The following is a 12,147-nucleotide window of genomic DNA, read 5'->3' on the forward strand; positions in this document are numbered from 1 at the left end:
GGGTTCTCAGTCGCCAGCCATTCCTGGGAGGACTGCCGGCAGGCCGGACGTTTCGCTTGTCGCTTGCGGAGAGGTCCCGGCTCTCCGGGAAGGCGACTGCAGCGACAAAATGAAGATATTCGTGGGAAACGTCGATGGAGCGGATACGACGCCGGAGGAGCTGGCAGCCCTCTTCGCGCCCTACGGCACAGTCATGAGCTGCGCCGTCATGAAACAGTTCGCCTTCGTGCACATGCGCGAGAACGCGGGCGCGCTGCGCGCCATCGAGGCCCTGCATGGCCACGAGCTGCGGCCTGGGCGCGCGCTCGTGGTGGAGATGTCGCGCCCACGGCCTCTAAACACTTGGAAGATTTTCGTGGGCAATGTGTCGGCTGCATGCACGAGCCAGGAATTGCGTAGCCTTTTTGAGCGCCGCGGACGCGTCATCGAGTGTGACGTGGTGAAAGGTAACGCGGAGGCGCGCTTGGGGGCGGGCGCGCGCGGGGCACTCTGCTTGTTAGCCACGCCCCTTTCCCGGGGGTCGGTCACAGCGCGGTTGGGGGTCGGGGGGGCCAGTCCGCGGGAGCGAGCCCGGAGTTGTTGGGGGCGCGATGGGTAGAACCACCCTCCTCCCCTGCGGCCCAGGCACCATTCACAAAATGGGAGGAAGCGGCTCTGGGTGGGAGCCGCGTCCAGTGGCCGAGCTACGGGGCCGGGGACGCGCCTGAGAGACTTGCTGGTGTACCGGGGGCGCGCCTTCCACTGTTCTTCTGGGCCTGGCACCGAGCGGAAATTGGGAAGTGAAGGGCACAAGCCGGATCACGGATCGGGGAAGATCTCTCCGCTTCCCCAGACGTCGGTCAGAGCGTGGGAAGAGGGAAAAGGTGGGGGCTGACGCCCCAAGACCACCCTCGTGTACCCTCCCGGTGAATGCTCTCGAGCGGAAGGTAACGGGGCCCTTTGACGTTTCTTGGGCTGGGATCTTTTTAGTATTTTGTGGCATGGGGTGCTTATGGGTATGGCTACTCGTGGGTACCAGAGGGGCCCCTTCCTCACCACTTTGGCCTTTCAGTATTGTTAGGTGGGTTAGGCGTGGCAACTCTGCGCTTTCCAGCTCCCTCAAATTCGTTTTTTCCCCCCCGTTGGACTCGATTTTGCATCTATATACTGGAAATCCCGACTTTTCGAATGTGGAAGGAGGCTTATTTTATGAAGGCCCCTTCTCCGTAGACTTGACTTGCCAAACCTGTGCCCCAGGGCAGTATCATTCTTTTATATGAGCTTGGTGATTTTGCAAGGGGACATACTCTGTGGCTGAGGGGAAACATGGGAAGGGGCCTGTGAGAGGTCTTCCTTAAACATTGGCTAAACAGATTTACTTGCTAGTTGACTTTGCTCGACTAGTCTAATCCTCAGGGCAGATCCCTAAGTTTAAACTTGGAGAAAAATGTATCACCATAGTTTAGACCCGACCTCCGTTTTGGAACCTAGTTGATATTTTAAAAATCATAGTATGGGTTCTTATACCCTAAGCTCTTTTTATTTTATGTTGGCAGGGTTTGGTGGGACAGCCCTTGTGTATGTGGCTAGTCTCTGCTCCACTTGGGAATAGATCAGAGTTAACTTTGCCCTGCCATCTTTGAGGATGCGACCTGGGAGTATCTGATGCCCTGCTCCTGGTGTTGAATTCATACGAGCTCATAACCTTGTGTGAGAAATTTTGAGGATAGGGAAGAAATGTGGGTGCAGGTGCTTATTCATTTCCACTAAGATACTTTATTTGCTGTCCTGGAGAGGCACATTTTTTGGGGCCATTTCTTGTCCTTTCTGTAACTGGGAAATGTAAAGGTTTGTAGTCACCACTCCTAGGATCAGTTATTTGTTCTGCATTAATACTACATTCTATTTTCCTCAACTCAGGTTATGCAAGTCCACGACTATCCGGATTCAGGCTTTCCTGCTGGGTGCTCTGAGGCAGGCTGTACGGTGCATGGATTTTTGCTTTTGTGTAGAGTAAAAGAGTAGGAAGAGCCTCAGATTGGGCACCTGGCCAGGAAATAAATGGATGGGAGTATGTGTGGCTCATTATGAGAATTCTGTGTTAGATTGACCTATTTTTTGTGTGTGTGTGTGGTTGTTAGGCAGGATGGCTACAAGATTGGAGTCTAGAAACTGGCATCTTCAGGGACAGTTTCCATGGGACTCATTGGTCAAGAAGCTTGCTTTCAGGTGGTAGAGAAAGCAGAAAATTTGCTTGGGACAGACGCTGAAGTGGCAGTGGAGGGCAGGGTGAAGCGTAAACTGCATGCAGTTTTTAGAACTCTTGGCTTTAGAATGAAAGTTTTGTGCGTATTGTACCTTTGTAAACATTTGATTAGAAATGCTTTGATTTCCTCAGGGAGTCGTGGTCAGCTGTTATTTGTAGTTATGCAGATAATGTAACACCTCCTGATAGACTTTGATATAAGGGACTATGGGAGAGTTTTTAGCATGATATACTTCCCTGATGCCTTTCTATGGCTTTGGGATGAAGGAAAGTGAGGTTTTAAGTTGGGAATGTAGAAGAAACTAGCTCTGGCTATATAAATAGCTTACTTATTTCCTGGGCTGGGAATGGGCATTTTATTGAATCTTGTGTTGGCTGTCAGACCTTGGAAAAGCACAGAAACTTGGCATAGCACAGGACAACCAGTTCTGTTTTATTTTACAGGGGGGAAACAGTTGCTTGGTTACCCCAGGAGCTTGCTTAGATATGATTTGATTTGTAGAGTAAAAATCTCTGTAGCAACAGCGGATTACAACCACTTTCCACAGCTATATTCTATTGGGTGTTGAAAGATAAAGAAAGAGAATCAGTCCCTGACAGCTAGGAACCATTCAGACTTCAGGGAGGTCTAAAAGGCAGGAGAGGAAACTGTTTCGTATCCTTTTTTGTGTGTGTCCATTCTTTTCTCCTATACATAGCTCTGTAGTTTCAAGTTAGAGATTTTTACTCTTCTTAGGATAAGAACGCTCATTTTTCTGGATTCAGTTAACTTGGAACTAGAAGAGTTGTAATGCCACCAGGTAATCAGGAGAGCTCTGTAAAACATTGCTTGCTATTCCCTTTAAATGCGTGGATTTCCTTCATAGGTCACTGTTCCTTGAACCAGCTCTCCAGGTCAGGTAGGTGGGTCTTTGGAGTTCTCTAGGTCTGTTTTTTCTTTCTTGGAGTAGTTGGGTTCCCAGAATCTTTGATAGGGTTAGGTCTGTGCTTGGCTGTTCACTGATAGGATTGGTTAGCCTGATATGATTGAGTCATTTGGACAACCTATTCCCTCCAATATCAGGCTTAGGAAATTTCTGATATAAACTGGTTATAATTGTATCTGATGGCTTTAAAAAATGAGTTGTGTAGCTCTGGTGGGCGGTCAATGGAACTGTACGTGTGAAATCTTAATTTCACAACTTGGTCTCAAGAAAACCCGACTAAGTAGGGAGTAGACAGTCCTATTGTTCTTGTAAACCCATTGCAATTTTTTTGTTGGGTGCTTATTTCCCTAGCTCATTCTAGTCTCAGGTTAGCCTGGAGTATAGTATGGCTCTTTACTGTTCCCTCACAGTGCCTGGAGGTTTTTCCCCACTCTCCTTAATCTGCCTACAAGTTCCTGCTTTCTGCTTGCCTTGACATTCTCAGGTTGGTATTGCCATTCTGAGGGTCAGCTCACTCTCTGCTTTTAAAGAGATTTCCAACCACCAGCATCTATTTTTAGCTCACCCTACCCAAAGTTGAGGTGAGAGATCAGAGGACAATTCTGGTGGTGTCCTGTGGCTAGGCCAAAAGGAATACTTTTTAAAAATACATGTTTATTGATAGAGAGAGAGAGAGAGAGAGAGAGAGAGAGAGAAAGAGAGAGAAAGAAATATCTCAGCTACTTCCTGTACGCGAGGTGGCTGGGGATCCAAATCACAACCTAGGTATGTGCTGACGGGGAATCAAGCCAGCAGTCCTTTGGTGTATGGGATAATGCTCCAACCAACTGAGCCACTGATCAGGTTTGGAAAGGAACATTTTTGCTTTTCACAATTGGTAGATAAGGAATCAGGTTCTGGCCATGGGGATGTGAAGACTGAGAGTGTGATAGTTCAATTTGTACTTTTATCATCTCTGGCCAGTTCCAAGTTTACACATACAGATGGCATTGTATCTCTTGTGTTTTATTAGAGATGGAAGATAATATTCTGTAGTGAGATAAGACTGTAGTTATTCCTAGGATTGAATCATCATAATCCTTTATCATGTAGTTATTTTTACTTTACAAGGCACTTTTATCTTCTGTTTTTAAAAATTGATTTGAGAGAGAGGAAGGGAGAGGGATAGAGAGGGAGAAACATCGATAAGAGAGAAACATCGATTTGTTGTCTCCTGCATGTCCCCTACTGGGGATGGAGCCTGCAACCCAGACATGTGCCCTGACCAAGAATCAACTGGTGACCGACCTCTTGGTTCATGGGTCAGTGCTCAATCCCTGAGCTTTACTGGCTGGGCTTATCTTCTCATTTGAATCTCCTAATTCTGTGGTAGGTAGGACAGATTTGTCAGATAGAGAAATAAAATATAAGTCCTTTAAGAGTTTATAGGAAATCAGTGATATTTGGATTTTGTAACTAAAGACTTTTAGCTCCTAGCCCATGATTCCTTGTGTAATACCATACTTCTGACTTCCACCTGTTGATGAAATTTTATTCTCATTTGTATGCGAGTCGGTTGGTGGTATTGCCTTATATTCAGGAAAATGACTTGCTCTATAGAAGCAGCTAGAGAGGGCATTCCAATATGAAAGTTTCTAGAAATTAGGACACTTATTTAAGGCCATTAAAAATAATTCTTATCTTCAAGAATGGAACCTTAATAATTTCATCCAGGTAGTTCTACATTTCCTAAACTGATATGAGAGGGATGGGCTCCTGGTACTTGGGCTGTATCTTAAAGTAGCCATAGGTCCAGATGTTAACTGCATGGCTTTATTTCCTACAAGCATGATCTTATCACTGTTTTTCATATCTTGCTTACACTACTATGGTTTGTGAGTTTGAATATAATAAAGAATTTCTTCCCACTCCTTCCCCTCCTAAAATTTTCTTTCTATGTGGTAGATACATAGGTCTTTGAGATCAACATCCTATTTTAAAAAATTTGTATTGATTTCAGAGAGGAAGGGATAGGGAGAGAGAGAAACGTCAATAATAGAGAATCATTGGTCGGCCGCCTCCTGCACGCCCTACACTGGGGATCAAGCTCATAATCGAACCTGGTTCATAGGTCAACATTCAACCACTGGGCCACACCAACCAAGCAAAATCAACGTCCTATTTTAGAGCCTATCCCACCATAGCTCATTCAGATCCTGAATGAAGACCTCAGGGGTAATTTGTTGAGCAGAGCCTGCTGTAGTCATTGCAGCTTTTCGCCTTAAAGCTGAGAAACCAAGTCTTTCCTGTAAACGTCTGCTCTGTGAACAGGAGCCCAAGGGCTTTCCCCTGAAGAGGAACCAGTGGAGGATGTAATGTAACCTACAGGAGGAGACTTGGGCCTGAACTCAGCCAGGAGGCTTAGTTTGCATTCCCACACTTTGTTGGCTTACATGGGGTCCAGCTTCTCCCCTTTCTAGTCATATTATTATACATTCCTGCCTTATTCATTGACTTCTTAGGAATAGACTGTGTATAGTGACTGGTATGGAAAGTTGGGATTCTGTTCATGGCTCTAACACATTTTGATTTGGGGCAAGCCATATAAATTCTCTGAGCGTGTTTGCCCACCTGTAAAATGGGGTGAATGATCCTTTGTTCTGCCTACCTCACAGGATTGTTGTGAAGTCCTGTGCACGAAAGTGCTTTGGAAACTGGGAAGTACTTTGGGAAAAGGGGAGATCATATTAGAAGAATTTCATGTACTGCGCATTGCAGTCTAGCTCTTTTGCCTTAATTGAACCCTAGCCTGAGACATGAATCATGCCAAGACATAGGTAGTCATTTTCAGTGTTTGAGTGTTAAGCCTCAAAGGTGAGCTGTAGTGTTTGGTGGCCTTGGGTAGAGAATACTGAATAATTGAGTGGTCCAGGCACCCTTTTTGCGTTTTGCGTTTTGGTTTATACTTACAGGAGCTGTGAAGATTTTTATCCCGTGTTGCAGTTCATCTTTGCTCTTTCTTCTCTCACCAGGAAGTTGGGTGAGGTGGCAGGGGAAAGGGAAAAATGGGAGAAGGCCAAAGGCAAAGGTGGCTGCTTGCGACAGTCAGAAGCTTTGTATATGGGAGTCACGTTTTATGACCTAACTCCTGGAGAGGAGGGTTTGGAGGCCTGGAGATAGTTGGCAACAGCTGGGTGCTGTTGCTGTGTCCAATTTGGGACCCATTGGGTAGCATGCCCTGCCCCCCTAATTGCTAACCCTCTGTCTGCTGCTTTATCAGACTACGCGTTTGTTCACATGGAGAAGGAAGCAGATGCCAAAGCCGCCATCGCGCAGCTCAACGGCAAAGAAGTGAAGGGCAAGCGCATCAACGTGGAACTCTCAACCAAGGGTCAGAAGAAGGGGCCTGGCCTGGCTATCCAGTCTGGGGACAAGACCAAGAAACCAGGGGCTGGGGATACGGCATTCCCTGGAGCTGGTGGCTTCTCTGCCACCTTCGACTACCAGCAGGCTTTTGGCAACAGCACTGGTGGCTTTGATGGGCAAGCCCGTCAGCCCACACCACCCTTCTTTGGTCGCGACCGCAGCCCCCTGCGCCGTTCACCTCCCCGAGCCTCTTATGTGGCTCCTCTGACGGCCCAGCCAGCCACCTACAGGGCCCAGCCCTCAGTGTCACTGGGAGCTGCCTACAGGGCTCAGCCTTCTGCCTCTTTGGGTGTCGGCTATCGGACTCAGCCCATGACAGCCCAGGCAGCCTCTTACCGCGCTCAGCCCTCTGTCTCCCTTGGGGCCCCATACAGGGGCCAGTTGGCCAGCCCTAGCTCCCAATCTGCTGCAGCTTCCTCGCTTGGCCCATATGGTGGAGCCCAGCCCTCGGCCCTTTCCTCCTATGGGGGTCAGGCAGCTGCAGCTTCCTCACTCAACTCCTATGGGGCGCAGGGCTCCTCCCTGGCCTCCTATGCTAACCAGCCATCTTATGGCGCACAGGCTGCCTCTTCCTATGGGGTTCGTGCGGCTGCCTCCTCCTACAACACCCAGGGAGCAGCTTCCTCCCTAGGCTCCTATGGGGCCCAGGCAGCCTCCTATGGGGCCCAGTCTGCAGCCTCCTCACTGGCTTATGGGGCCCAGGCAGCTTCTTACAATGCCCAGGCCTCAGCCTCTTATAATGCGCAGTCTGCCCCATATGCTGCACAACAGGCTGCTTCCTACTCTTCCCAGCCTGCTGCCTATGTGGCACAGCCAGGTACAGCTGCTGCCTATGCCAGTCAGCCAGCTGCCTATGCTGCACAAGCCGCTACCCCAATGGCTGGGTCCTATGGGGCCCAGCCGGTTGTTCAAACACAACTGAATAGTTATGGGGCTCAAGCATCAATGGGCCTATCAGGCTCCTATGGGGCTCAGTCAGCTGCTGCGGCCACTGGCTCCTATGGTGCTGCAGCTGCATACGGGGCCCAGCCTTCTGCCACCCTGGCAGGTCCTTACCGCACTCAGTCATCAGCCTCATTGGCTGCTTCTTATGCTGCCCAGCAGCATCCCCAGGCTGCTGCCTCCTACCGTGGCCAGCCGGGCAATGCCTATGATGGGGCAGGCCAGCCGTCTGCAGCCTACTTATCCATGTCCCAGGGGGCCGTTGCCAACGCCAACAGCACCCCGCCGCCCTATGAGCGTACCCGCCTCTCCCCACCCCGGGCCAGCTACGACGATCCCTACAAAAAGGCTGTCGCCATGTCGAAAAGGTACTGTATGCCCCCCTGCCTTTGCCCCCAGCTGGGGCTTAGGTCAAGGGGCTGAGGTTGGCATGGGAGGGAAACTGGAGCCATCGGTCCCTCCCTTGATCTTTTCTATTCCCGTGGGATGTCCAAAGGCTGAAGGGGATGATGTGTGTGAACTTTCCTGGTCGCCAAGGTTCAGGTGGAGCCTAGTGCTCAGCCTGGGGTGGTACCAGCTAGTCAGGCTGGGAAAAGTGTCACATGTCTAGGCTAGCCCCAGCTGCCATTGGAGCTACGGCCTGCAAGATTGTGGCCTACAGCCTTTCCCACTGTCTGTAGGATCCTTAAGCCTGTTATGTGGTTGTCCTGACTTTGGTGGGGGTAGGTTGGAAAGAGTAGTCCCTTTGGCACTCATTGGCTGAAGGCAAGGTATATGAGGTGCGTCCACTCTGTGGGAAGTAGGGGACCTTGCTTTCGTCCGCCGTTCTGTTGGTAAACAACCACGGTCTTTCTTTTCAGGACCCAAGGGTGGGGATAGTTTGTGGTTTGGGATGTAGACCAAAATCCACCTTGGCCAGTTCAGAAGGGAGGGCTTCAGTGGCGGGCTTGGTTTCCCACTGAGTTGAACCAGGCTTGATTTCTTGCCCTGGATAGGGTGATGAGCCTTCTGACAAATTCTTGTTTGTTGGAAACCAGTGTGATCACACCCTCCCTCTCCCCATTGGCATCTCCCCCACGCCCACCTGGAGCCCTCCCCTCAATTGTCTCATTCACCAACTGTCTTCTTCTCTCGACTAGGTATGGTTCCGACCGGCGTTTAGCCGAGCTCTCTGATTACCGCCGTTTATCAGAGTCGCAGCTTTCGTTCCGCCGCTCGCCGACAAAGTCCTCGCTGGATTACCGTCGCCTGCCCGATGCTCATTCCGATTACGCACGCTATTCGGGCTCCTATAATGATTACCTGCGGGCAGCTCAAATGCACTCTGGCTACCAGCGCCGCATGTAGGGCCGTCCTGGGATGGGGCATTACAGGGAGGGAAGGAGAGAAGTGGGGTAGGGTGCAGACCCAGGTTAAAACCACTGGCCCATACCTCTCCCATTTGTGGATTTTCATCCCCTCTACCATGCGGGCCTTCCCCAGGACACGATCCTTTTGAGTGTTTGGTAGTAACCTACTTTGTTCCTTCGCCTCAGCAGCAAATCTTGCTACTGGCTCTAGATCTGCGGTTTCCCCTGCCTCCCATCTCCCCAGGATGGGAGTTTCTTTTATGTTTTTATTTTTTCCTGGCTCCCTTTTATTTTTGTGCGCGATATTTAAGGTTGTCTGGATGGGGAATCAACCTGCAGCTGAGGTCGCGGCGCCTTTTTCTTTTTAGATATGAGGGAGGCCAGGAAAGGGTTAGCTTAACCATTTCCTATACGCCACGCTGTGCCAGCAGTCCAGGGGACACTGCCTGTCCCTCAGACTGTGTTGAGACTGAGTTCCTGCTGCGATAGTCAGTTGGTGTATATCCAAATTCCTACCGACTCCTGATATTCTAGCTGATGCTGAGCCGCACAGTCCCACTTCCCTATCTCCCCAAGTAGGTGGTGTTAGAAAAACTTAATTTTTTTTCCCTTTTGTATGGAGTACAAATAAAACTTGGGGCAATTTACAGTTTGGAAACCTGGTTGTCATTGTCTTGATTGCACTCAGTTTCAGAGGAGCCAGTTTGACATCCAGGAAGACATGATGGCCAAAGGGAAGGCAGCCACAGAACCCAGGGCAGATGAGAAAGGGGATTTGACATGGAAATTAGAATGATTTCTCTGCTGCCCAGAGGGATTTAGCTCATAGTCTGTCATCCTGCTGGTCTGCCATCTTTAAGAATGGATTGTCCAGACCAACTTGCTTAGGCTGCTTCTTCAGCCCTCACCTTGATTTAATCACACCCCAATGCAGAAAATGTATTGTCCATTTTTTTCTGCCTATGCTTGACCATTTTCCTTGACTTGTTTCCAGTTGAGAAACAACCTGTGCTGCAGCAGGGTGGTTCTGGGGTTTGGCTTCTCAAGTGAGAAGTGGGGAAAGGGCTGCTTTGGTGCTTATGAGGCTAGTGGATCCTTCAGGCCGTGGGCTCAAGTGACGGCTGGGACTGGGAATGGAAGGGAGCCAGTAGTGGGGTGGGGGTAATGTTGGTGTTTGATACTGCCCTGTGGTTGGAGAAAGGAGGGACGGACAATTGGAAGAAGGTACGGGAGATTCTGGTCACAGACCTGGTATTTTGCCTGTTGAACATCACCATGGCGTGTCCTTCCTGCGTCCTGCCCACCCCCTACCATCATGAGACTCACTTTGCCTATCTCCATTTACTAGGGTTTCCAGATGTTTACTTGCTGGGTTTATATTTGAAGCTGTCATGATAGATAGACTCTGGGAATGTGTTGAGGTGCAAACATAACCAAGTAGGGATGCTGGGATAGGGTGAGGAATTAAAGATAATTTCTGTACTTTCACTCAAGTACTGGAAGTTGAGAGGACCTGGCTAAAAACTAGGGAATTCCAGCCAGGGATAAGATGGGAGGCTCATGTTTAATGATGGATGATTGGAAGAAGAATGGTTGGGTAGGGTGATAACAGGACAACCTATTGATGTTCCTTTGGGGAAGGCAATTTTGGGGAGGTGTGTATATCATCAGTTAAGTGGAGTTCAGGTGGGTTCTCTAATGCCTCCTTCACTGGTTTCTTGTGAATTTGCCCGTGTTAGAGTAGTTTGCCCCAGATGTTTCTTCCCTCTGCCCATGGGCAAAAGCAAGTGGATGATCTTTAACCATGAGCTCTTATGGATGCTTACTAGGGTAATCTCAGGGTATTGGGACCATAACGCCTTTTTTTTTTTTTTCCTGCTCACTGCTTTGCCTTCAGTGCTTCGCTGCTCCTTTTAATTTCTTTGCGGGACTGGGGTTTGGGGGAGTTTGCTAGTTTTCTTCTCACTTTTATGCACTGAGGGTGGGTGATCTGAGGGTCTAGCTAACAAGCTTAGCTCTGGTTGTTACCCTGGAAAATGGAGAGTTGATTGATTATAGGGCTATGATTGTGGCCTGTGTATTTGTAATGTTTGTCAATGTGGCTTTCTGTCTTCCTTTCTCCAGTGAGGATTCCTATGAAAAACCGCTTAATGTGCTCTTGGGGCCAAGTGTTGATGTTCTGTATTGTTAGCCCAAATTCTTCAGGTTGACCTGGCCTAGATGATCACTCTGCCTGTCATCTTTAGTGCTGATGCCCTTGCTGCCTCAGCCCTGAGGCTTCTCATTGTTTAAGCCAGAAGGAGCTACAATTATTTGTCACTTTCCTCTTTCTTGCAGATTGTTTTAAAATTCTCTCTCCTCTTAAATTATGCCACCTGTGTTCACCTTATAGCCCATCCATGCTTTGCTTTTTGTGGATTTCTGATTTTCAGGGCCCTGTAACTTGGAGATGGTTGGGTTGAGTGAATGGGAGGACAGACATTTGTGTTCTGGGAAGAAGGGGTAGGGAATATGGGCTCCCAACATCCTTCAGATCTTTGCACTTTTGTATCTGTCACCTCTACAACTCTGAGAAGTTTTAGTTGATTTATGTCTGGAACATACCAGTAGAGGCTTCTAGCCTCATCAAACTGCTTTTCTGAGGTTTGGACCTTGTTTGAAATTCTGTCTGGGGTAAACCTGGGGTCCCACCCCTTTTACTGGAGATAATGGGATTATCACGGAGCGGTCATGTGATATCCTATGGGTAGGTAACCTTTCTAGTCATGCCTATCAATTAAGCTACGTGGAAGTCCATACACAGACTGTTAGTTCTCTGGTCATATTGTTCTATTAAGCCAAGTAAGTTGACTAATGTGGGATGGCCGAGGTTATAATGAAAGTAAATGTCCTAGATTTATGGACTAATATGGTATTTAATGTGGGTAATAGAGAAGATAAGATGGGTGGCAGGTGGAAAATGTATATTCACCCAAATTCTATAGGTTATAAAGGAGCCCTGGCTGGATAGCTCAGTTGGTTAGAGCATCATCCCAATGTGGGTTTGATCCCTTGTCAGGGCACATATAAGAGTCAACCAATGAATGCATAAATAAGTGGAACAACAAATCCATGTCTCTCTAAAAACAGTAAAAAAAGTTAAAAAATAAAAATGTCATAAAAGTAGAATCTAGAGTTCTCTGGAAAAAAGAATTCTTAAATGACTTAGTTTTTTAAGTCTAGCTCACAGTCATTTGAAATACTGTGTCTGTCATGCTGGAAATACAGTATTTAGGTAACT

At 48.3% G+C, this 12,147-nt stretch overlaps 1 protein-coding gene across 4 annotated transcripts in view; it reads left to right on the forward strand.

Moving 5' to 3' along the window:
* Positions 1-12,147, forward strand: part of LOC102244603 (RNA-binding protein 14) — a 16,997-nt gene continuing 4,850 nt past the window's right edge. The window contains exons 1-3 of one of the 4 annotated variants that reach the window (XM_005864298.2): positions 1-446; positions 6,431-7,886; positions 8,658-9,525. In XM_005864298.2, coding sequence (XP_005864360.1) covers positions 110-446; positions 6,431-7,886; positions 8,658-8,865 — 2,001 coding nt within the window. In that variant the 5' untranslated portion in view covers positions 1-109 and the 3' untranslated portion in view covers positions 8,866-9,525. Of the gene's footprint in view, positions 447-474; positions 927-6,430; positions 7,887-8,657; positions 9,526-12,147 lie in introns of those variants that run through there. The other 3 variants (XM_005864300.2, XM_005864299.2, XM_014538081.1) reach the window with 3 other exon arrangements.

Source organism: Myotis brandtii, unplaced genomic scaffold (genome assembly GCF_000412655.1).
Source record: "Myotis brandtii unplaced genomic scaffold, ASM41265v1 scaffold187, whole genome shotgun sequence".
NCBI classification, from domain to species: Eukaryota; Metazoa; Chordata; class Mammalia; order Chiroptera; family Vespertilionidae; genus Myotis; species Myotis brandtii.